This window comes from Delphinapterus leucas, chromosome 3 (genome assembly GCF_059928025.1).
Source record: "Delphinapterus leucas isolate spDelLeu-1000000601 "Yukka" chromosome 3, BTC_Dleu_Yukka2, whole genome shotgun sequence".
Classification (NCBI taxonomy): domain Eukaryota; kingdom Metazoa; phylum Chordata; class Mammalia; order Artiodactyla; family Monodontidae; genus Delphinapterus; species Delphinapterus leucas.
In genome coordinates this window covers 151,342,599-151,365,222 of record NC_143131.1, presented here as the reverse complement: position 1 = coordinate 151,365,222, position 22,624 = coordinate 151,342,599, and the positions used below count along the sequence as shown (strand labels likewise).

Here is a 22,624-nt window from a genome sequence, read left to right as displayed (position 1 = left end):
TTCCTTTATAGGTTATTACAAGGTATTGAATATAGTTGCCTGTGCTATACAGCAGGACCTCGTAGTTTATCTACTTTATATATAGTATACCCTTACTTTCTGTGATCCACGCTGGTCAGACCACATAATTATTTTCACTTCTGATATAATTTTTTCCGGTCCAACCTCAAATCTTTGATAAGAAGATATTTTAAAATAAGTTTAGCATGTGTGTGCTCTAAATCCAACAGTAGTTATTAGAGATATGATTTTGCACTAGGTATTCCTCCCTTTTTTGTTCTTGGCCAACCAATTGAAAATTAGTTTTTATTTTCTGGTTGATTTGCTAGATGTTTATGACTATAATAAAAGTCTTAAATTTTGTCTCATATCTTAAAACACAATCTGAATTAGCAATGGATATTGTGCCATACATAGGGGCTGTGATATAAATATAGTTTCTAACTTCAAAAACATATAACCTAGAAGGGAACACAGACACATATGCAGCAATTATGGTAACTGCATTTGTTTACTAAGTGAAATAGTACTGAGATGGATAAAGTGCTAGCGAGCCTTGAACAGGCAAATCAGCTGCAAAAATAGATGCGCAGTTCTTTAAAAATCTTTTTAACATTTTTCCAGGTACATGTAGAATATAACTTAGCATAAAAACGGTATGGGTTTGAGGATATGGGGAGGGGGAAGGTTAAGCTGTGACAAAGAGAGTGGCATGGACATATATACACTACCAAACGTAAAATAGATAGCTAGTGGGAAGCAGCCACTTAGCACAGGGAGATCAGTTCGGTGCTTTGTGACCACCTGGATGGGTGGGATAGGGAGGGTGGGAGGGAGACAAAAGAGGGAGGGGTTATGGGGATGTATGTATATGTATAGGTGATTCACTTTGTTATAAGGCAGAAAGTAACACACCATTGTAAAGCAATTATACTCCAATAAAGACGTTAAAAATAAATAAATAAGTAAAAGAAGACTGACTCATCCAATTAAAAAAAAAAAAGAAATTCTCTCATCCTGGATTCAAGAGAAGGGATGAAGTAAAAGGATGAGGAAGAACAAGAAGAGGAAATGTGAGCGTGGAGAGGGTAGGAGGAAGAGCAGAAGGCAAATAAGTGTATGTGCTTCTCTTGCCATCCCTGACTTTTTTTTTTTTTTTTTTTTTGGCGCTTCAGGAAAACCCAAAAGCCAGAGAAGAGCACAGAGGTGCTCACCACTGCATGTGAACAAAAAGGTGGAGAGAAGAGAATGGTGGTAATCTGCGCAGGCAACTGGAGGATGACCTGAGTGCATCTCGCCAGGGAACAGTCCCCGTTCCATAGAATCCCTGAAGATGCCAGGCTCTTATGTTTAGATGGGGGGCCGAAGGTGTCTGTGGGGTCATCACGTACATCACTCCTGGAGGTGTTGTTCACATTGTGTTCTTTGTAAAGAGTGTCCCTGGTGAGGTTCAACATCTCCCTCTGCAGGACCCAGCCTTGCCCTCCCAACCCGCCAAGGTCAGCAGACAACATCCCCAGTTAATCCCCAGGTGTGGTGAGATATCTGGAGTGGCCCTGGTACCCCCCAGTTCAGGCGTCCTGGGGAAAGGGTGAGGAGGACAGAGGAACCGGGGCTTCTTCTCATGCAAGCAGACAGCTCACCTGGCCCAGCGCTGCTGCATCCCTGTGGGCACACAGTAGCCCTGTCATCCGGTAGGGGACACTGCAGGATCCACACCTGGCTGGGATTTGCCCAACCCCTGGGGACCCCTCAGCCTCTGTGGAGCCCCACTGAAGGGCCTGGGTCACCTCATGGCACCATTTCTCAACCTGAGGTTCTATAGATTTTTCATAGATGTGTAAAAATTGAATACAACACACACACAAAATGAAGGCAATTCAAAGCAATGCTAATTTAGGATGAGTTAAAGGGCCAGGATTCCAAATTAATTATGACCTTAAAATTAGATAACAAATACATCTGGTTTTATTACATGCTGAAAAGCAGTGTCTTCTACAAACTTTTCATGTTGGGATACAGCAAAGCTATAGAATTTATGATTCTGTGACCACAGCATCAGGATATTTTTAAATTAAAAAGCACAGGCAAGTTTGGCTGGGGTGTTAAAGAAAGAAAAACGATTATTAGGGGAAAAGGGAACATTGCGGTTCTCTGCCCACTTCCACTGTGCTGGTCTCATGATGGGCCGTGTTGCGTGTGGGCTGGAGGGACAGGGTCACTACTCCCACCTGTGTCATCAGACCTCCCACTCCTCACAGCGCCCAGGTGGGAGGGACCCACACTTTTCAACCTGGAGCCCCAGTGCCTCCCCTTTCCTCTGCATCACTTTCACTGTTCAGGGGACCAGTCGCTCGAACGCCGCCCGGCCAAATGCCCAGGTTAAATCGCCCCTGTAGGACAGGTCTCTCTGCTACCAGAACACACTTGGCAAAGAGCAGCAAACAGGCCCCAGTGCCCTGGGGATGTGAGCCCTGGGGATGTCAGGGCCCAAAGTCACTTGCAGGGTCTGAGTAGCCCCCTGGGTCCCACACACCGACCCCAGGGAGCCCACCTCCCCACTGACTCCAGTCCCTGCCTTTGTGTGGCAGGTTCTCGTCTGACTCCTGTGAAGACTGTGACCTGGAGGCCTCAGCCTGAGACTCAGAGGGGATGGAGCTTGTGCAGCGTCTGGCAGCTTAAATGAGACACGAGGCCAAGGAAGGAGGGCCGCCTCTCTGCTCCGCCTCCGCTCCTGAGTCAGGTAGTGAGTGCCGGTTACTTCCTGTCGGAGCTGTACATATTTAGCATAATTTTAGATATATGTCTTACTTTTAACAGTGAAAGGCTGTTACATCAAACAAAATTGATCTCCTCTTTATTTTTTTAAACATTTCTATGTAAAATAACACACAAGTATAGAAAGCACCCTCCGCAAAGGGAGGGCTCAGTGAATTACAATGGGCGCTGCACTCTGGGGAGCAGTAGTTCTTCCCTCTGTAAAAGCCCAGATGCTTCAGAGAAGCTCCTCTCAGCTTCCTTACTCTGGCCCCACCTCCACAGCGGAAATCCCAAAGGGACTGGATTCTCCCAGCCCTCCAGCACCCTCCACTACTTTCTCATTGTGCTGCCACACTCATTTTGAGTTATTTGTGTGTAAATCACTGCACTTGGAATATACATGGAGTAACTGACTTCATTCTTATAACCGAATAAGTTAGCACTTATTCTTCGACAGGGGGCGGCCAGAGTGCTGGGGACGTCCTGTATATTGAACTGGGTGTTGGTAACAGATGTGTTTATATTTACAAGAAACCATAAAGCTCTATGCTTAAGATCTGTGCCCTGTACAATACACCAAGTAAACTTCAATTAGAAAGAGATGCCAAAAAAATTTCCCCACAAAACAAACTTCAGGGCCAGGTGGCTTCCTCTGATTTCTACCAAACATTTAAGACAGAAACGATGCCCGTCTCCTACACACTCTTCCAGAGAACAGATACAGAGGGAACACACCCACACTGCTTTCATCGGACCAGGAGAATACTGATGTCATACCAGCAGTAGATATTACAGGACAGGAGAAATTCCAGGCTAAACACTTCTGAATGTCGATGTCAAAATCCAAAAGCAAATATTAGCAGTCTAAACCTAGAGGTTTTCAGAAAGGAAGGAAACTGGGATTTCGTGGCGGTATTTCCAGTGGTTGATGTGGACAGGATCACTGGGTGTTTGGGCGCTGCCTGGGAACGTGGAGAGAAGGGACAATGCCATCGGATTAGTGGAATGAACATTTGGTGACAGAGATTAGGAGGGCCTGGGTCATCCTCAGAGACAGTCCTGGGATGGGGTCTCTAGGCTGTGGCTATGGAGGGGTCCCTCTAGAAGGGCATGGGCCTCTCTCCTGTGCCACTGCAGGGTCTAGGGATGGATGAGGAGTTTGTAGGGGCTGGATTTTGATGAGGAAGGATGAGCAGGGAAGGTGCGCCCTCAGAGCCAGTGCGGCCACGGCCCCTCCCCAGCCAGGCCGTAGCCCAGGCTACTCAGACAGTTGCTCACATCAATAGGCGACAGTGGGGCACGCCAGCTTCACCCACTAAACCACCAAGCACAGCCCAGCAGGCCACTGTCCTGATTAATCAGCACTAACTGTGCATCCAGGGCTGGTTGTTGAAGACCAAGCTAATTTGTTAGAGACGTGCCATGTGGGCAACTGGCTTGGAGAGACCAGGGCTCTGAGCCACGTGGAGACAAGCCGACCACTGGTCAGACCACCAGGAGGCTCACCCAGTGTGTGAGGACGCTGAGGGAGGAGGGACGTAGATGGGACCCCCTGATCCTTCAAGGGACCTTCTTTCAGGGATATTTAAGAGCTGTGGGGTCAGGGATCAACATGTAAGGGAGGCAGTGGGTCAGGCTTGGGCCCTCCTGTTGGCTCAGACCCTTCCTGTCCTTGGAGCAACCATGGGGCAGGCAGGAGGCTTGGGGGGATGGAGGGAGGGGAGCCCTGGGCTCAGGAGTCCAGAGCACCATCTAGAGGATTCAGGGGTTCAGGGATTTCTGTCCCAGGGAACCAACTACATTCCTGTCCCACATCCATCTGTCATCAGCTTTGCGACTCCGGGAAAGTCACTTAAAATCTCAACATTTTAGTGCCATGTACCATAAAATATGGTTCACAGCACCTGCCATGAGTTCCCCACGGGGCTGATGTGGGGATCACAGGAGATGATGACAGATATTCTTCACAAGCTCTAAAGCATCACACCCATAACCTTCCCCACTCCCCTGCCCTGTGGCATCCAGGTCCCCTCTCTGGAGGCAGCACTACCACATTTCTTGCTTATTCTTCCAGACATTTAATATTTGAACACTTAGGTAGCACTTATGAAGTAAGCATCATTTTTCATCAGGGTCTACCTGATTTGCTGTATTAAGCTTCATCATGTAATACTAATAAGTGGGCCCTATTAACATTTCCACTATCACAGAACAAGGAACTGAGGACAGAGGGTCTGCATAACTTTCCCAGGTTCATGTGGCTTCTGGTATGATTTGAATCCAGACCATCAGGCACCAGCTCCCACTCTGTCGGTCACTGTGCTGTGCTCCCTTTCTATATTATCTCACTAAATAAAGTCATGTCCCGTGCAGTCAGCCTGCTGGCTATTTTAAGTGCACACCACATTGCAACACCCTCTTCTCAGCCCAGCTTCGATTCACGTGACTCCCCTAGACTCCCCTAGGAGGCTGGTGAACAAAGAGAACAGACGTGTGACCTGGGAATGAATTGACACCTCTGCATGGTCTTCTCCCAGCAACATATCAATAGTTCTCTCAGTTTTTGTTGTGTTTTCCAGGATCATGACTCGGGTACCAAGAAGAAAAGGAAGATTATAAAGGAATCAAACACAGGATGCACAAGAATATCATCTGTGATCAAGATAATCTGCTGGCCATCCGCAGCGGTGGTTCAGGCACATCAGAATCAGCATCTGGCCAAACAACAGGGTAGGGACCCAAATAGCACCCCCACTGACCACTCCATTGAAGGTACTGTGGAACTAATACCAGCAAGTAGATTCAGGAGCAATGGCTGTAGTTTGTACAGCAGAGCCTGGATCTGGCTGAGGGAGGATTGGGCAGGGAAGGTGCCCACTCAGAGCCCGTGCAGCCACTGCCCGCTCTTAGCCAGGCCTTAGTCCAAGCTGCTCAGACGATTGGTCAGTTTCTAGTCAGTGAGACCCTGGGGGCCTGTAACCTTCATGTGTTAAGCCACCAAAACACGAGCCCAGTAGACCCTGTTCCCAGCTAATGAATATTAACTGCTCATCATCCGGGTTTGATCAGTTGAAGATGATGCTAATTCTCTGTGCAACTGTCATGTGGGCAGTTGGTTTGGAATGTCCTGGGTTTTGAGTCAGTTAGGGAGTCAAGTAGACTACTGGTCATTCAGGGTGGTCACCTGACCACCAGGAAGTCTCACTGCAAATCAGCTGCTAGAATCAAGTGCTGAGGGGGAAGGGAGGGGAGATGCACACATATTTGGATACCCTGGTCCATCAGGGGGTCTGCATTTGGGGGAAAGACACTGTATTTGGGGTCAGGGATTGAAACGTAGAGCCAGGAGGTGGGTCCAGGTTTGAGCCATTCTCTTGGGCCAGGCACCTCCTCCGAGTACCAGCTGTCTCCCTGCAGCATTCTTGGGGCAGGAGGATGTGGGAAAGGGAGTGAGGAGAGCTCTTGGTTTGTGTATCCAGGGTATGATCTCATGTCCATGTGTTCCGGAATCTCTGTCCCTCCCCTGCCTCAGACCCATCACTCATCAGTGTTGTGACGCTAGACAAGTTACTCAATCTGCCTAAATTTCAGTGCCCTGAACCATAAAATATGGGTCACAGCCCCTACTCTGCCCACCCCACAGTGCATCACAAGAAATAATATTCTTTCCATGAGCTCTAAAACTTCTTACTCGTGTCATCAATGTGAAAAAGTAGGCTCTATCCTCCTATTTGTAGCCTCCTAGGTGCCCTTTCTGGAGACAACCTACTTATTCTTCCAGGCATTTAATACTTGAACATTTATGTAGGTAGCACTTATGAAGTACCCATCATTTTTCTTCAGGCTTTGTATTTACTAATTTTTAGCCTCAGAACATAATACGAATAAGCAGGTCCTACTAATATTTCCATATCCCTGGCCAGGGAACTGAGAAACAGAAGAGCTAAGTAACTAACCTTCCCAGGTACACATGGCGTTCGAATAGGATTTGATTTCAGGCCATCAGGCACCAGCACCCATACTCTCCCTCATTGTGTTGTGCTGACTTTGTACTTGTCTCATGTAAATAAAGTTATTTTCCCCATGTGATCAGCCTGTTGGGTATTTTAAGTGCACGCTAAAATGCAAGGTCCATCTTCATAAGCCCTACTTTGATTCAGGGGACTCCCCGGGCAGCTAGTAATAAGGAGCTCTGAAGTTTCACCTGTGAATAAGACTTTTGCCAGGAAGATGTCAACACCTCTCACTATTGTGAATGTATTTCCTAGGAGCTTGTTTCAGGAATATGAAGAGAAAAAGACAAGGATTCAAACCAAGGATACCATATGGGGATTGATCCTCCGTGAAGAAAATATACTGGCTGGCCCTCACCGTCATTCAACAGCTCAAAATGAACATCTAGTCCCAAAGGGTTGAGCCTCAAATATCATCCCATACAAGCCACTCCATTGAAGTCACTGTGAGAATTCCATCCTGAAACTGATCAAGAGTAATGACTATAAAAAGGTTGTCATATTATCTTTTGATTGAGATATAATTCACATTTTTTTTAACTGTGTGATTCAGCTGCTTTTAGTGTACTCAGGTTTTGCAATCAACATCTCTAATTCCAGTACATTTTCATCATCCCCAAGAGAAACCTCATACCTAGTATCAGTCATTCTCATTCTGTCCACCCCTTTCACCCCAGCCCTGGGTCTTTCTGTCTCTATTGATTTTCCTATGCTGGACCTTTCATATGAATAGAACCACACAATGTGCGGACTTCTGTGTCTGACTTTTGCAGTAAGCAAAATGTATTCAAGGTGCATCCAGGTTGTAGCATGTATCTGTCCTTCACCCTTTTAATGGCTGAATAATATTCATTGTATGGATATAACACATTTTATTTTTCCATTCCTCAGTTGGCGAATAGTTGGGTTGTTTCCACTCTTTGGCTATTATGAATAATGATACGACAATATAACACTCATGTACAAGTTTTTGTGTGAACGTATGTTTTTTATTTCTCCTGGACATATACCTGGGAGTGGAGTTCCTGGGCCATATTGTATCTCTGTGTTGAACTTTTTGAGGAACGGCCAAACTATTTTCTTTTTCGTATTTGCACCAGCAATGATTGAAAGTGCCAATTTCCCCACATCATTGCCAACGCTTGTTTTTAAAAAAATTATATGGCACAATAGTGGGTATGAAGTGGTGTCTCACTGTGGTTTCAGTTTGCATAATTTTGACTTATAATTTTGCACATGTTTTCATGTGCTTATTGGCAATTTGTGTCTTCTTTGGAGCAGTATCTGTGCAGATTCTTTTTCTCGTTTTTAAAATTTGGTTATTTGACATTTTATTGTTGAGTTGCCAGTGTTCTTTACATATTCTGAATACTAGGCTTTATCAGATATATGACTTGCAAACATTTTCCTTCATTCTGAAGGTTGTATTATGTCTTTCTTGATGGTGTTCTTTGAAACACAAAGGATTTTAATTTTGATAAAGTCCAATTTCTTTTTCCTTTTGTTGTCTGTGCCTTTGCTATCATATTTAAGAGTTCATTGCCAAATCCAAGACTATGAAGATTTATCCCTTTTTTTCTTCAGAAATTTGTATAGTTTAGCTCTTATATTTAACTCTTTGATCCATTTTAAATTCAAAGTCTATTTTGTCTGATATTGGTATAGACACTCCTGCTCTCTTGGTTACTATTTGAGTTTTCTCGCTGAGTTTGGAATTCCCTTTTCTATCCTTTAACTTTCAACCTGCTTGAGTCTTTTGATCTCAAGTAAGTCTCTTGTAGACAGCATATAGTTGGATCATATGTTTTTACCTATTCCGCCAATCTCTGTATTTTGATTGGAGAGTTTAATGCATTTACATTTAAAGTAATTGCTGACAAAAAAAAGACTTATTTCTGCTATTGTGCTGTTTCTTTTCCATCTGCCCAAAGCTTTTTTGCCCCTCATTTCCTGCATTCCTCTCTTTCGTTGTGTGTGTTTAGCTGATTTCTTACAATACAATATTTAAATTACTTTCTCACTTCCTTTTGGGAATATTCTATAGCTCTTTTCTTTGTGTTTACCATGGGGATTACCTTTAACATCCTAAAATTAAAACACTCTAATTTGAACTTATACCAGGTTAAACTCAACAACATCCAAGTTCTTGAAGCTAAAAGAGCATCCTACTATCTCAATGCAAAAGACCTTCTCCAAGACACACTGCAGTTTCTGCCTGGCTGGGACATTGCCCCAGAGTGCGGTTAAGTTGAAGGAGTCGAAGGAGGCATACATTTCCATCCTCTGGATCACTGCTCACCAAAAAATACATAATGCCAGGCACATATGTAGTTTTGAATTTTCTAATGAAGACACCAGGAAAATAAAAATGGTGGAGTCAATGTAAATAATAGATTTTTAATTCAGTATCTGCAAAGTGTTCGAATGTTTACATGTGGCACGAGAACTGTGGTCATATTACGAGGGCTTGAGAGCCGCATGGAGCAAGATAGAAGACAAACAGCATGCACTTGAAACTCTAAGAAGTGAACGCTAACAGGCAGATGGGGCCTGGAAGTCCAAAGTTGAATAACAGCCCGTAACAGGGTGATTATGGTGGGTTTTTTTCCTGCCTCTGTCTCCCAGCTTACGCAAGGCACGCAAAGTCCAGCAACAGCTGAAAGTTAAAACCATGGGATCAACCTTTTATTTCTAGCCAGACAGGTGAGAAAGTGGGGGGCTTGGATGTTGAGGAGTGAGGGGGTCATCCCCATTGGTCTTTTTCTCCCCAGTTACCACATCTCCCCTGCAACCTCAGTGATGGCAGAGGCCTTCACTGAGAAATGGCCTGTGTCTCTGGACAAAGGAACAGGTTAAGAGACTCCTATTGTTTGAAGAGTGTGGGGGCATGCCCGTTATTTTCCTTTCTTTTCTCTTGCTATTTAAATTGACAAGAACAGATACTACACTTGATCTTAGCCAAAAGCCTGAGATGAAATAGACAAAATAAACTTTAAGCTAAAATTACTGTCAAGTATAAATTTTACTAATATAGTAATCCCAAAGGACCAAAGAGCAGGGCAGTGGCTTTATTGAGAACCCAGGATTTCCGAGTGTCCACCGTGCTCAGTCACTTTTAAATCATCAGCACAGCCCTATAATTCAGAGATTTAGGTGAAGTGACTTGCCCACGGTCACACAGCTAAGTGAGAGTCTTCTGGGACCAAGAGTAACTTTTGCAAAGGCGTCTCTTGCTATACTTAATCACTGCCACCATCTGACACTCACATTCTTTCTTTTTATACTATTCTGTTTCCTTGGGTCAAAGAATCCGACGCCTGAATTAAGGTTAAATAGGAGTTAGTGGCAGATCAAAAGCCAAAATCGCTTCAAGATATTCTTTTCATTCCCCCAAGTAATGCCTTTAGTCACAAAAATATAGAACAACATAGACAATTACAAGTCAAGTGACCTTAGTGTTCACAGGCAAGCACTAATACATTTTAATGTACCATGATCATATTAAAATAGAAATAACTATGAAACATTTTCTGCGGAGAAGCAGCCCCTGCGGCAGGCAGCAGAAAGGGACAGGAAGGCTGCATGGCGCCCAGGCCCCCAATGGCCTAGGTCTCACCCTGCAGCGCACTGTTGATGTGCCGGAACGCTGCTTCCTTCTCGGAGTCTAGGTCTTCAGTGGCGACAGGGAAACCCAGCTCAGGGCCTGGGGGCAGCCTCAGAGGCTCCCCTCGCCGGTGCGGCAGCAGAGGAATCCTGCGTTTTCGGGGCCTGGGACTGTCAGATGTGCGGGAGCCCTTCCTCCAGGGCCCTTTCTGCCCTCTTGCTGCCTCTGCATCTTTGTCAGGCTGGCTTTTCCTCCGGGAAACCACCGGAGCTGCAGAGGGCGACGGAGGGCCCTCCTCGCTCCCTTTCTTTGCAGACTTCTGGGGCAGCCCTTGCGGTATGGCGGGACCCCTCCTTCTCTTCACTGGCGGGAAACCTCGGGTGGAGCTATATGAGCTCGTGATGGCGTTTCTTTGGGGGCAGGAGCTCATACAAGTGGTCTACAGTTTCCTGGTGGATCTGTCTTCTGCCCACTTGGCGTGGAGGTCTCTCTGCAGAGGTCCAGGCCTGGGCACGAAGAAAGAGCCTCCCAGGGGCCTAAATGCAGATCGTGCGCCCCCGGTGTCATCGGGGCCGCTTCTCTGGTCTTCGTTCCTCCCTGTGACTGTGGGGACTTCCTCCTGCTTGGCCATCCCTTGCCCGCTCTCTCCCAGGGCCCTCAACACCGTCTTCTCGGTGCTGTAGTTCGGGACACAGCTGGGTGTCGTGGCCGGCACTGGCTGCCCCCGCGCCACACTGACAGTGACTGTGTCCACTGCGGACACTGAGCTGCGGGACATCGTGGAGGTGCGAGCACCCATCACTGCCTTCTTCCGATGGCCTCGCCTGCAGATGGAGATAAGGACCCCCAGAAAGGAGCGCAGGGTCTGCGGGATGGTAGAATGTGGCCTCAGAGACTCTGTGGCAAAGCGCAGATGCAGAGTCACTGGACACTTGTGGGCTGGCCTGCGAGTGGGTAGCCGGCCATAGACAGCTGGGTGACCCGGGCCGGCCACGGTAAGTTGGTGGGCGTGGGGAGCGGGCCGGGGGCAGATGAACCCTCCTGGCAGGTGCTGATCCCCCAGTGCCCGGGGCGGGGGTGAGGGGCAGGGCCTACCTAAGTAACTGCCCCTAGAGAACTTGGGTGAGGTCGGTCCTTGGATAGAGAGCTGGGCTCCGAGCACTCTCCTTCAGCTGCCAACTCGGCCAAAATCGGAGTGCGCTCTCTTTGGCCTGTTGCTGGGATGCAGCTCTGGAACCTGTGAGCGAACAATGGGCGTGCGTTGGCGGGGCGCAAAAGTTTAGGGAGGGGTGGCGCATGCGCAGAGTACACGTCAGGCCCTGGGGCGCACAGGTGAGGATGCGCGCCCCTGGACCGTCTAGCGCTTCTGAATCTCCCCGGGGGTCTGAGGGCTGGAGGTGTTTGCCTTGAGGGTGATGAGCTTCTTGGCAGGGCAGCTGCCCCTTCTCCCCCGGCCGGCTCTAACTGTACAGGATGGGTCCCCGGCCACCAGAGCAGGAAAGCTGGAGAGCAGGGTACCTGGCTCAGCAGCCGCCGCCCGAGGTGGCAGATTTGGCGTCAGCGCCTGTGCGTCCACCTGCCCTCCCACCTGGTAACATTGGAGGAGAGAGCCACTAAGAACAGAAGTGCAAAAAAAAGAAAAAAAACGCAGAAGTGCCCAAGCCAACCGGATCCTGCTGGGGTGACAACTGAAGGGGCAGGCAGGGCGGGCTGGGAGGGACATATATACCAGGTCCAAACCCAGAAAGATCTGAAATGCACGAGTCAGAATGAAAGTCCAGAATCATCCTTGGGCTTTGGGCTGAGCTGGAAGTATAGCCAAACTCTTCAAGGTCTCCAGCTCCACCTGCAGTTTCTGCCTGGCTGGGACATTGCCCCAGAGTGGGGTTAAGTTGAAGGAGTCGAAGGAGGCATACATTTCCATCCTCTGGATCACTGCTCACCAAAAAATACATAATGCCAGGCACATATGTAATTTTGAATTTTCTAATGAACACACCAGGAAAATAAAAATGGTGGAGTCAATGTAAATAATAGATTTTTAATTCAGTATCTGCAAAGTGTTCGAATGTTTACATGTGGCACGAGAACTGTGGTCATATTACGAGGGCTTGAGAGCCGCATGGAGCAAGATAGAGGACAAACAGCATGCACTTGAAACTCTAAGAAGTGAACGCTAACAGGCAGATGGGGCCTGGAAGTCCAAAGTTGAATAACAGCCCGTAACAGGGTGATTATGGTGGGTTTTTTTCCTGCCTCTGTCTCCCAGCTTACGCAAGGCACGCAAAGTCCAGCAACAGCTGAAAGTTAAAACCATGGGATCAACCTTTTATTTCTAGCCAGACAAGTGAGAAAGTGGGGGGCTTGGATGTTGAGGAGTGAGGGGGGTCATCCCCATTGGTCTTTTTCTCCCCAGTTACCACATCTCCCCTGCAACCTCAGTGATGGCAGAGGCCTTCACTGAGAAATGGCCTGTGTCTCTGGACAAAGGAACAGGTTAAGAGGCTCCTATTGTCTGAAGAGTGTGGGGGCATGCCATTATTTTCCTTTCTTTTCTCTTGCTATTTCACCTGAAAGGTCAACCTGGTCATAGGGAACTGCATGACAGCATGGCGGCTTAAACACTTTAAGGAACATGTAGGAGGGGCCCCTGAAGCCTGAGAATGTGGGTAGAATTCCAAAGAGGAGAGAGCTATAGGAGGAGATTATTTAGGTCTGTGTACGAGCCCACATAAGTCCTGGGATCCCCCTGAGCCTCATGCACAGACAGAGCCAACGAGGCAGAATAGAGGCTTGCGGAAGTGAACTACAGTATAAACTGCCACTCAATTCCGAGATTAACCCCTGAGTGGTACGTGCACCATGTGGACACAAACAGCACAGCAGTGTCCTGAAAACTGCACCAAGACTGGAACAACTCAGAAGACAAGGCACAATACCTGTTTGACCATAGGTTCATGAATTGCTTAATAAAAACCACAGAAAAAGGAAAAGTATCAATCTCCTGAGGATTTTAATAGGAACCAGAGTCTCGAAACATAATAGGCAAACTTTCCAGGATACCACCCAAAATCACACAACGGAGCATACAAAGAACTAGGAAAATGTGACAAATTCTCAAGAGAAAAATGCAATCAACAGACCCAGCCCTGAAATAACCCACATGGAGGAATTAGCAGACAAAGCATCCATTACAACCATGCTCCATGAGTTAAAGGTAAATCCTCTTGAAATTAATGGAAAGAAGTTCTTCACTGAGAAGTACAAACTATGAAAAAGAAGCAAATGGAAAGTTTAGAACTTAACATGCAATATCCAAAAGCAAACATTCACTGGATGGGCTGAATAACAGAACAGAGAAAACAGAGGAAAGATTCAGAAAACTTATGGATCAATAGAAATGGCACAATCTGAAAAACAAAGAGGATACATGACTGAACAAAAATTAAGTCTCAGAGACATGTGAAACAATATTGCAAGTTCTACCTTTTGTGCCGTTGGAGGGTCTGAAGGAAAGGTGCAGAAGAAAATATATGAGGAAAAGAATAGTTGAAAACGGCACTGATTTCGAGACACAGACCTAAGCTCAGAAAGCCTCACCCTGACACACAATCTGATAAAAAAGCCAAGGTGAAGAATAATCTTGAAAGCAGTCAAGGAAACCGACCTGTTATACATCACAGAATGTCAACTTGAAGGACTGTGATTTCTCATCAGAAAACAGAGACCAGAAAAGAATGGAATAACATCTTTAAAGTATTAAAGGAAAAGACCAAACCAGGATATGATATCCTTAAAGCAAGGATATCCTTAAAGACTGAAAGCCAAACAAAAGCCAAAATGAAGTCTGATGGAGATGAGAGAAAACTAAGAGAATTCATCACCAGACAATTTGCTATAAAAACATTACATGAAAGGAACTTCTTCAGGCTGAAGTGAAATGACACAAGAAAGAAGTAAGCTTGCAACTTCAGGAACAAAGGAAGGGCAACAAAAATGGCAAGTATCTGGAAAAATTATCCTCTTACATTATTTTATATATGTATGCCTTTTTTTGTTTTTTGGCCACGCCTGCGTGGCCTGCGGGATCTTAGTTCCCCTACCAGGGACTGAAGCCGGGGCCCCAGCAGTGAAAGTGTTGAGTCCTAACCACTGGACCGCCAGGGAGTTCCCTGTATATGTATGAAAAAAGGATACCACAGTCTCAGAGGGTGGCGTTGAAGTCATATAAAGGTGACACATATGACAGCTATAACAAAGAGTGGAAGGTAAAAGAATCTATATGGATGTAAGCCTTCTGAATTTTATTTAATTGGTAAAATATTAACTCTAGACTGTGAAACAATACGTATACATAGTGTTATTCCAAGAACAATTAAAAAATGACAAACTCAAGAAAATTGGATAACCTCAATAGTCCTATATTTAGGAATTGTGGACAAGATAGCTAAAACATTCACATTTGTGTTTTGTGAAAAGTTTTTCTCTTGGTTAACTGCCTAGGAGTGGGTTTTTGGGTCATATGGTAAGTATGGCCCTCTCAGCCAGCCCTGGCCACCACTTCAGGTGTCACCCCAGCAGGATCTGGATGGTGTGGGCACTTCCGTTCTTAGCGGCTCTCCCCTCCAGTGGCGCCAGGGGAACGCAGAGGCGCTGCTGCCAAAGCTGCCGCCTCTTGTGGGAGCTGCACAGCCAGCAACCTTGCTCCACGTTGCTGGGCGGGGATCCCGTCCAGTACAGTTAGTTACCCCGACAGCACTGGGGCGCGGCCAGGGGAGAAGGGCCAGCTGTCCTGCCAAGAAGCTCATCACCCTCAAGGCAAACACCTCCAGCCCTCAGACCCCTGGGGAGATTCAGAAGCGCTAGACGGTCCAGGGGCGCGCATCCTCACCTGTGCGCCCCAGGGCCTGACGTGTACTCTGCGCATGCGCCACCCCTCCCTAAATTGTTGCGCCCCACCAACGCACGCCCATTGTTCGCTCACAGGTTTCAGAGTATAAAAAGGCAACAGGCCAAAGAGAGCGCACTCCACTTTTGGCCGAGTTGGCAGCTGAAGGAGAGTGCTCAGAGCCCAGCTCTGTATCCACGGACCGACCTCACCTAAGTTCTCTAGGAGCAGTTACTTAGGTAGGCCCTGCCCCTCACCCCCGCCCCGGGCACTGGGGGACCAGCACCTGCCAGGAGGGCTCGGCTGCCCCCAGCCCGCTCCCCGCGCCCACCGACTTCCCGTGGCCGGCCCGGGCCACCCAGCTGTCTATGGCCGGCTATCCACTCGCAGGCCAGCCCACAAGTGTCCAGTGACTCTGCATCTGCGCTTTGCCACAGAGTCTCTGAGACCCCATTCTACCATCCCGCAGACGCTGCACTCCTTATGGGGATCCTTATCTCCATCTTCAGGCGAGGCCATCGGAAGAAGGCAGTGATGGGTGCTCGCACCTCCACGACGTCCCGCAGCTCAGCGTCCGCAGTGGACACAGTCACTGCCAGTGTGGCGCAGGGGCAGCCAGTGCCGGCCACGACACCCAGCTGTGTCCCGAACTACAGCACCGAGAAGACGGTGTTGAGGGCCCTGGGAGAGAGGGGGCAAGGGATGGCCAAGCAGGAGGAAGTCCCCACAGTCACAGTGAGGAACGATGACCAGAGAAGCGGCCCCAATGACACCGGGGACGCACGATCTGCATTTAGGCCCCTGGGGGGCTCTTTCTTCGTGCCCAGGTCTGGACCTCTGCAGAGAGACCTCCACGCCAAGTGGGCAGAGGACAGATCCGCCAGGAAACAGCAGACCTCTTGTATGAGCTCCTGCCCCCAAAGAAACGCCATCACGAGCTCATATAGCTCCACCCGAGGTTTCCTGCCAGTGGAAAGAAGGAGGGGTCCCGCTATACCGCAAGGGCTGCCCCAGAAGTCTACAAAGACAGGGGGCGAGGAGGGCCCTCCATCGCCCTCTGCAGCTCCGGTGGTTTCCCGGAGGAAAAGCCAGCCTGACAAAAATGCAGAGACAGCAAGAGGGCAGAAAGGACCCTGGAGGAAGGGCTCCCGCACATCTGACAGTCCCAGGCCCCGAAAACGCAGGATTCCTCTGCTGCCGCACCGGCGAGGGGAGCCTCTGAGGCTGCCCCCAGCCCCTGAGCCGGGTTTCCGGGTCACCGCTGAAGACCTAGACTCAGAGAAGCAAGCAGCCTTCAGGCGCATCAACAGTGCGCTGCGGGGTGAGACCTATGCCATCGGGGACCTGGGCATTTCTCCCCAGCATAGGAAACCCATGTGTGTGGACTCTCCTGTCTTCACCCCACAGAACCTCCCTCCCGTCACCAGCCCTACTGCCCCCTCCCCAAGCCTGCCCGTTACGTGTACTGTCAGTTCCAGACCCTCACCCGGCACATCTGCGGGCCTGGCACCCCAGGCCGCTTCTGACCCTGAGGTCACCCCCATGGACACCACTCCACCCTCCCATCCTCTCCTCTTGGGGTCCGCCCCTGGCTCCAGTGGGAGCCTCTTCTCCTCGACCCAGGCCCGGCAGACGCCCCCCAGTGACAGCACATCCTCAGTCACAGTCACCACCAGCTTGCTTGCACTCAGGTCCCGCACCCAAACTCTGAGATTTCCTCTGCAGCCTGGAGCCACTACCCAGCCCATCTCTGGGGCCCCTGATTGGCAGCAGCGAGGAACCACCGCCTGTGGCAGCTCTCCCCAGCATAGGAAGCGGAAAGCTCCAGGCTTTGCCTCTGCTCCAGGCCCCGCAGCTTCGGACGGCCCCGCACAAGCATCTTCTGGGTGTTCATCATTTACAAATTCCACCGTGGGCACCCATGCCAGCACACAGCTGGGTTTTGGGAGCAGAGCGGCTGCCCGAGATCTGAGCTGCATGTTTGCAGCTCTCAGCCTTACAACAGCAACGAGGGGACCCCCGAGCACCACACACAGCAAAGGGGGCAGCGTGGGCCTGAACTCCTGGGGCCCTCCTCACCAGAGCCACCCCATGGTGACCACGGGACCCAGCCCTAAGAAGAAGCCTGGGTTTGGAGGCACTACTGCCTCCATCTTAAGTCACATCCCTGGGGGCCCTGATTGGCAGCAGCGAGGAACCACCGCCTGTGGCAGCTCTCCCCAGCATAGGAAAAGGAAAGCTTCAGCCTTTGCCTCTGCTCCAGGCCCCCCAGCTTCGGGCGGCCCCGCACAAACATCTTCTGTGGGTTCATCATCCACAAGTTCCACCGTGGGCACCCATGCCAGCACACAGCTGGGTTTTGGGAGCAGAGCAGCTGCCCGAGATCTGAGCTGCATGTTTGCAGCTCTCAGTGTTACGGGAGGGCCCATCTTAGGTCACATCCCCGTGGGCGCACCCAGGCAGGGCCCCCCTACTTCCAGCGGAGGGCGCAACCCATGCCCAGCCAAGACTGACTTTAGGGGTGTGTCGGTTCCGGCCTCTACTACTATCAGCCCCAGCTCCGCAGTGGGCACAGCAAGGTGCAGCCTTGCTCTTAGGGCCCCCTCATCACCTGCCAAGCGCTTGGCTGGACAACAAACCGCTGGGCCATCGACCAAGTCATTCTCCTCCGGGTCACGATTCATTACCTTGGGGTTTAAGAGGAGGAAGTTGGCCTGAGCCAATAATTTTGTGGCGAGGCCATCAGTGTCCACCTCCTCCCAGGCTGGGCCTCGTGTGGACCCTGTTTCGATGTGAAACTTATAATAAAGCTTTGTTCTTGTTCTTTTGCATAATCCTCACGTGTCTGTGATCTGTAGATCAAGTGGGAAAAGCACTGGCTTGTATGAGTGGTAACATGGAAAGCCAGACCTGTTTACAGTTTCCTGTGACCCTGCTCATGGGTTGTGAAGAGTAGCACAACAAGATGGCTACAAGGGCCCTATATTAAAAGTGTGTTTTGAGTTTAAACGATGCAGCCCGGAAGAAAATGGGCCCAGAGGGAGGGGTAAACAGGGAGGGTCATCCTTGTCTGTTGTAATTGCTGCTTCCCACCCACCTCTCTGGCCTGGAGGGGGCTGGGTCATCCCGAGCACACACCAGCCGCCCATACTCTACATGTTTAGTATTTTCTAATGTAGCAGTTTCTTTGACTTTTTTTGTTTTGCTTTAATAAGTCTTAGGCAAATCATTTACATGCACATCTCACGCAGAGAGTATATGTCCATACAACCTAAAGCAATCTACAGATCCAGTGCAATCCCTATCAAAATTCCAATGACATTTTTTATATAAATAGGAAGAACAATCCTAAAATTGGTATGGAACTGCAATAGACTTCAAAAGCCACAGCAATCCTGAGAAAGAAGAACAAAGCTGGAGGCAACACTTTTCCTGATTTCAAATTATACTACAAAGCTAGAGTAATCAAAATAGTATGGTACTGGCATGAAAACAGACACATACACCAATGCAACAGAATCAAGAGCCGAGAAATAAATCCACACACATACAGGCAACTAACTGACAGGGATCCAAGAATACTCAACAGGGAAAAGATAGTCTCTTCAGTAAATGGTGTTGGGAAAACTGGATATCCACATGCAAAACAAAGAAAGTGGACCCCTATCTTACACCATTTGTAGAAATTAACTTGAAATGGATTAAAGACTTAAATGTAAGACCTGAAACTGTAAAACTCCTAGAAGAGAACATAAAGAGAAAGCTCTTTAACATTGGTCTTGGTGATGATTTTTTGGGTATGACAACAAAACCACAAGCAACAAAAACAAAAAGCAACCAATGGGACTACATCAAACTAAAAAGCTCCTGCAGAGCAAAAGAAACAATCAACAAAATGAAAAGGCAACCTAGGAATGGGAAAAAATATTTGCAAACCACATGTATGATAAGAGGTTAATATCCAAAATCTATAAGGAATTCAAACAACTCCATAGCAAAAAACAAACAAACAAACAAACCAAAACAAATAACCTGATTCTAAAATTGGCAAAGCAGGGGACTTCCCTGGTGGTCCAGTGGTTAAGACTCCACACTTCCACTGCAGGGGGCATGGGTTTGATCCCTGGTCAGGGAATTAAGGCCCGCATGTCATGCAGTGTGTGTAAAAAAATAAAATAAAATAGGCAAATCAAGACTAGGAAACAACTAAGTGTCCAACAGGTGAATGGATAAAGAAAATGTGACATATAGATATAGATAGATAGATAGATAGATATAGATAGATAGATAGATAATGGAATTTTATTCAGCCACATGAAAAGAAGGAAATCTGCCATTTGTGACAACACAGATAGACCTTGAGGGCATTATGCTAAGTGCATTAAGTCAGAGGGCGAAACATAAATACTGTATGAGATCACTTATATGTGGAATCTTTAAAAGCAAAGAAGAAACAACTCACAGATACATAGAATAGACTGGTTGCCAGAGGTGGGAGGTGGGTGAAATAGCTGAAGGTGGACCAAAGGTACAAACTTCAAGTTATAAGATAAATAAATCCTGGGGATGTCATGTATAATGTAGTGACTATAGCTAACAATATTGCTGTGTATTTGAAAGTTGCTAAGAGAGTAGATCTTAAAAGCTCTCATCACAAGAAAAAAATAATTTGTTACTGTGAGTGGTGATGTATGAAAAGCCATGGAAGAAGCTTAAATTCATATTGCTAGTTGAAAGAAACCAGTCTGAAAAGACTACACACTGGATGATTCCAACCATATGACATTCTGGGAAAGGCAAAACTATGAAAACAAGAGGACATGTGGCCCCAGTGGACACCACTGTCTCTCCTTTCAGGAGCCTCCAGGTGCTGGAGACCTTCCCCCCTGAGATCCAGGTCTTCATGAAGGACTCCAGTGGCCAGGGCAAGCCTTACACCATTGACCCTGATGACTCCATCCACGACTTGAAAGAGAAGATTGAAGAGGCTGGAGGACCTTACATGGAGGATCAGATAGTCAGGTTCCGGGGCCAGAAACTGTGGAATCAATAGCTTCTCAGACTGCACATCAAGGATTGTGACACCATCATGCTCGTTAAGAGAGGCCCCACATCCCCACGAGTGCCAAGATCAGGCTGTTCATTTTGTAGACTTCTATGGTCATGTCCCCCTAGCTCACCCCTTTCTACCCAGACCACTGTGCTCTTTCTGAAGCATAAATAGAAACAGAATCCTCCCCTGCTTAAAATTCTCCAATGGCTCCTATTACCTACAGAATCAAGTTGAAGTTCCTTTGCTTGGCATTCAGGGTTCTTGACCATTTAGCTCTTGCTGACCTCTCAGTCTCTCCTCGTCACTCTCAGAACATACCAGACGTGGCCAAACACTTGCAATTCCAGAACACTGAATGCTGGCTCACAACTCCATGACTTTGAGTCAACTTTCCTTCTCCCCCATGTTGTCACCTTTCAAAGCTCAAACCTCTAAGTTATTGATTCTCAAAAGTAAGGACCCCAGACCAGCAGAATCAACATCATCTGGAACCTCTTTGAAATAAAACTTCTCAGCAACTAGCCCAGAATTACCTGAGTTAGGTTCTCTGGTAGTGGGACTCAGCAATCTGTGTCTTAACAAGCCTTCCAAGTAATTCTGAGCAAATATGGAAGTTCCAGGGAGTTAACACCCCAGGGGGTAAGCCTTGGCGCATTGAAAGACAGGAACCAGTGAGTGCAGCGAGTGCATACTCCCCTCCTCCACCTCTCAGGTGGATAATTTTGAGGCACGTTCTGCATTGCTCCTTAGAGGGTCCCCAGTGGGATCAAAGCTCAGCTGCCCACAGTAGTGATCAATTTCATGATATTTCTTGGACTGTTTTTTCCTCCTTCTCAATCCCCCACACCTGTCCCTTGGGATCATTTCCCAAAACAAGTCTCATGCAACTCCTTGTCTCAGGCTCTGCATTTGGAGGAACACAAGCTAAGAGAAAACCCATCTTTATGTATCTTCCTCTTCCTAAAACCCAGCCCACACCCTTCCTAACTACTAGCTCTTCCCCCACCGCCATAGAAATGTGCCCAACTACGTGGCATTTCTACAAACCATAAAACCAATACACAATCGACTGCATGTTCCCTTTTTTTTTTTTTTTTTTTTTTTTGCGGTACGCGGACCTCTCACTGTTGTGGCCTCTCCTGTTGCAGAGCACAGGCTCCGGACGCGCAGTCTCAGCGGCCATGGCTCACGGGCCTAGCCGCTCAGCGGCGTGTAGGATCTTCCCAGACCGGGGCACGAACCCATGTCCCCTGCATCGGCAGGCGGACTCCTAAACACTGCGCCACCAGGGAAGCCCCATGTTCCCTTTTTAAATCGTTTTTTTTTTTCCTTATTTTGGCCACTCTGCAAGGCCTGCAGGTTCCTAAATACCAGACCAGGGATTGAACCCTGGTCCCTGGCAGTGAAAGCCCAGAGTCCCAACCGCTGGACTGCCAGGGAATTCCCCCTTTCGAAATCTTGAAAGCTGCTGAACTCCCAGATATCTCATGAAAATGAATAATGAAATGAATCAAAACTAATATGTAAAGTCTATTGAGCAAAGTGGTGGCTACCAGTGGGGAGAGGCAAAATAGGAGGACGGGATTAAGAGGTACAAACTACTGTGTATAAAATAGATAAGCTACAAGGACATATTGTACAGCACAGGGAATAGAGCCAATATATTATAATAACTTTAGTTTTTCAAAGGTTTATTATTTATTTAATTTATTTTTGGCTGCATTGGGTCTTAGTTGCGAGACGCAGGATCTTCACTGAGGCGTGCGGGATCTTTCATTGCAGGACGTGGGCTCTTCGTTGGGGTGTGGAGGTTTCTCTCTAGTTGTGGCCTGCATGCTTCAGGGCACATGGGCTCAGTAGTTGTGGCACGCGGGCTTAGTTGCCCTGCCGCCTGTAGGATCTTAGTTCCCCGACCAGGGATCAGACCTGTGTCCCCTGAATTGGAAGGCAGATTCTTTACCACTGGATCACCAGGGAAGTGCCTATAATAACTTCAAATGGAGTACAACCTGTAAAAATATTGAATAACTATGTTGTACACCTGAAACCGATATAGTGTTGTAAATCAATTATACTTCAAAAAAAGTTTTAAACTAAGACGTAAGGTCTGAATGTTTGAATAACGTTTGTTTGAATAACTTTTATATTGCCTTGAAGCTCATTATCTGTCATTATAAACATAGGACAAATGTTTGGAATCTCACTTTATTGTTGACTTTGGTTTGCGAAATTGCCACTGCTCTTTAAACAGTTATAATATAGGACTGTTTAAGGACCAGGCACTACCAAACTTTGAAAATATGGAG

General features: G+C 47.7%; 1 protein-coding gene, 1 long non-coding RNA gene and 3 pseudogenes across 2 annotated transcripts in view; 3 read left to right on the top strand and 2 right to left on the bottom strand.

The window, feature by feature from the left end:
- The window catches only part of LOC149749755 (UDP-N-acetylglucosamine--peptide N-acetylglucosaminyltransferase 110 kDa subunit pseudogene), a 17,885-nt pseudogene extending 11,036 nt beyond the window's left edge, over positions 1 to 6,849 (top strand).
- The window catches only part of LOC149749751 (uncharacterized), a 180,421-nt gene that overhangs the window by 40,661 nt on the left and 117,136 nt on the right, over positions 1 to 22,624 (top strand). The window lies entirely within an intron of this gene.
- LOC149749752 (2'-5'-oligoadenylate synthase-like protein 2) lies at positions 2,753 to 22,624 on the top strand. The gene is made up of 2 exons (XM_089908518.1): positions 2,753 to 5,490; positions 20,123 to 22,624. Exons 1-2 carry the CDS (start codon positions 5,396 to 5,398, stop codon positions 20,316 to 20,318), a joined length of 291 nt encoding a protein of 96 aa, XP_089764644.1. The 5' UTR covers positions 2,753 to 5,395; the 3' UTR covers positions 20,319 to 22,624.
- Positions 9,354 to 11,155, bottom strand: LOC149749753 (putative POM121-like protein 1; annotated as a pseudogene).
- Positions 9,646 to 9,751, bottom strand: LOC149749754 (U2 spliceosomal RNA; annotated as a pseudogene).

Coding starts and splice junctions, on each gene's coding strand:
- LOC149749752 (XM_089908518.1), top strand. CDS start 5,396: ATGCACAAGAATATCATCTGTGATCAAGATAATCTGCTGGCCATCCGC. Junction 5,491..20,122: donor GCATCTGGCCAAACAACAGG/GTAGGGACCCAA, acceptor CTCTCCTTTCAG/GAGCCTCCAGGTGCTGGAGA.